Consider the following 2,864-nt stretch of genomic DNA (forward strand, 5'->3'; position numbering starts at 1 on the left):
TGTTAAAACAATTCAATTTGGTCTTTAAACACTGCTTATCATAGAAGGTTACTAGAACTAAATTGAATTGTTCTATGACATGGTTTCTCTGCACGACTATATATCAAGAGTAGTATTGTACACGCCTATATATCAAGAGTAGTGTTGTACATGATTACTATAAATTGCAAAATATAACATGTGATCAATACACATGTCTTTTACGATTAACTATAAATTGCAATATATACATGAGCTTTACATGTAAGGCTAAAAAAAAAATTGTGGCTGGGTTTCCTGTTAAATGATCTTCCTCTATCTAAAATGAAAGGTTCAAAGCGGTCTCTCTACTCCCGGATATAAACCTTTCGCGCACGGCCAAGTTGTACTAAAAAAATAGCCAGAGTACTCCCTAGTTCTTCACACAGACCGAAAATAAAAATCATTTTCTCGCCTTCCAGGAAAAAAAAGGCATGCATCAGTGGCACGATAAAAACGTCATTTTCTTATGGTCTCACCGGTACAGTGAAGACAAATTTAGCCCGTTGGCGATTGCGATGCTCCAAGTTGGTTACAATGTAAATTGAGAAAATATCTCGAGAATTCCAACCTTCCAAGTACTCCAACTCCAAGATGGAGTAAGATGTAGTAGTAACATGTAGGTAGAAAAAAACTGCAGTGGATGCAGATCGGTACTGCTGAACAGCTGACCACACTTGCTCAGTTGATCTGAATTCCATGCATGAATGGTCACGACCCATCTAGTTTCAAGCATAGAAAAATCAACGCGCACAACATGGAATCATTCCAAATGTTTTCACCTATATAAGCGCAGGAACTCGAGCTACCACACATATATCTCTCTTCAGTCTTCACCAGTTGATTAATTACTACGACGCCGCATCAAAAGCTCCAGCAATGGCGGCATCTCCTCCGGGCGCCATCGTGATCAACATGGCATCGAACACCAACGGCGAGTCCACGGCGGTGACGACCAATAACTTAGCTCCGTCGACGCCTAAGGCCGTCGATGAGTCCACGACGTCGTCGAAAACAGATGTGGCCACGAAGACGGTGACCGACAAGGTGATGGCAAGCACGGCGAACCTGGCGCAGCTGCTGCCGACGGGGACGGTGCTGGCTTACCAGGCGCTGTCGCCGTCCTTCACCAACCACGGCGAGTGCAACGCCGCCAACAAGTGGCTCACCGCCGTGCTGGTCGGCGTCCTGGCCGGCCTCTCCCTCTTCTTCTCCTTCACGGACAGCGTCGTCGGCCAAGACGGCAAGCTCTACTACGGCGTGGCGACACGGCGGGGATTGAACGTGTTCAACATGTCCCGGGAAGAGGAGGAAGCGAAGAAATTGAGTCACAGTGAGCTAAGACTACGGCCGCTGGACTTCGTGCACTCCTTCTTCACGGCGATGGTGTTCCTCACCGTTGCGTTCAGTGATGTCGGGCTGCAGAACTGCTTCTTCGGGCAGAATCCTGGCGGCAACACCAAGGAGCTCCTCAAGAACCTGCCTCTTGGCATGGCGTTCTTGTCGAGCTTCGTCTTCTTGATCTTCCCGACCAAGAGGAAGGGCATCGGATACAACGACAATACACCCAACCGCAAGGCCGAGGATGTAACTAAAAATTAAATTAAAGCTCTTATATACGTAGCTAGGTCACACGTACATGTCTCTCAAAAATTTCTTGTTAGAATATATATATAATGTAATTAACAAGTATTTGATTGGAGATCAGTTAATTAAATTATGTCTTGTATTAATTAATTAGTTTCTTCTATACGCAAAAGCTAAACTGGAATTGTTATTAATAGTTGGGCTTATCGATTATATTGATATACTCCTTTTGTTGGTACTACGTCGTCTTCAGCTCAATCGAAATGAAAACCACCTCTCTTTTCAAACCAAGAACAGTACTATCTGACTCTTGCAACAAAATTAACCTCCAAAAGAATTTTCAGCTCCGATTCTGAATATCTGACTCACCTTATAATTTTCACGCAATGGTTGACGGTTAGGCAAACTTAAAGCATCCAGTGGCATGGGTTTGTTTAAGGTTTTGTTCGGTTGCTTGGGAAATACTAAACCCCAGAGGAATCTATCCATGGAGAGTGAGTCCCTCCCATATCACCCAATTGTCACGCTGCTTTTATTTTACTCATGTGTGTACCCCTTTTAGACTTTTGCTGTATACTTGGGTCGTTGCTATTGGGCCATGCGGCTGCTGGCCATGTAAGTGCTAAAGCACAACTATAAGTTCAGACCTTCGAGTTGGGGGCTAAATCATCGAAGAAGAAGAAAGCAAAAACCAACTATCTCTATCTCTCTCTACTCTGTACTAACTACTTCCCTTGTTCTTCCCCAAAATCACCCAAACTTCCAAAATCGACCAAATCGCTAGGCGAGACGCCGGTGATTCATCACAGTTCGTGACATCTTTGGTACCAGAGCCGTCGGTCCTTGCGCAACACGGAGAGGAAGATGGGGAACCCAACTCTGACGGAGAGAGTGGTGGCGACAGAAGGCGAGACGGAGGCGCTTGGTGAGAAGGTGGCGGAACTCACAAGCAGTCACAACAACATCCTGGGCACCTTGCGGGGCTTGGAATCGTGGATTCCGAACGTGGATGCGGGGATGTGGGATCTGAACAAGACGGTGGAAGGGATCTCCACCCGTATCACGGCGCTGGAATCCCAGCCGAAGGCATCACCAACAGCAGCGACACCACCGCCCGAAGGGCAAGGCAAGGTCGAGAATCACCAGGGTCTTGCAACTGATGCCTCTGCGGCTCAGGAGCATACCCTGGTCAAGGGTAAGCCTCACTTCCGCCACTCTCCGATTCATTTCGATTTGAGGGAAGGTTCAGAGAGATGGCG

The 2,864-nt window shown here is 46.6% G+C and overlaps 1 protein-coding gene across 1 annotated transcript; it reads left to right on the forward strand.

Moving 5' to 3' along the window:
• Window positions 1-676: 676 nt before the first annotated feature.
• LOC4325228 (protein DMP10) lies at window positions 677-1,755 on the forward strand. The gene has a single exon (XM_015775766.3). The coding sequence runs from the start codon at window positions 898-900 to the stop codon at window positions 1,618-1,620; it is 723 nt and encodes a 240-aa protein (XP_015631252.1). The 5' UTR covers window positions 677-897; the 3' UTR covers window positions 1,621-1,755.
• Window positions 1,756-2,864: the final 1,109 nt, after the last annotated feature.

This window comes from Oryza sativa, chromosome 1 (genome assembly GCF_034140825.1).
Source record: "Oryza sativa Japonica Group chromosome 1, ASM3414082v1".
Lineage (NCBI taxonomy): Eukaryota > Viridiplantae > Streptophyta > Magnoliopsida > Poales > Poaceae > Oryza > Oryza sativa.

Coding starts and splice junctions, on each gene's coding strand:
- LOC4325228 (XM_015775766.3), top strand. CDS start 898: ATGGCGGCATCTCCTCCGGGCGCCATCGTGATCAACATGGCATCGAAC.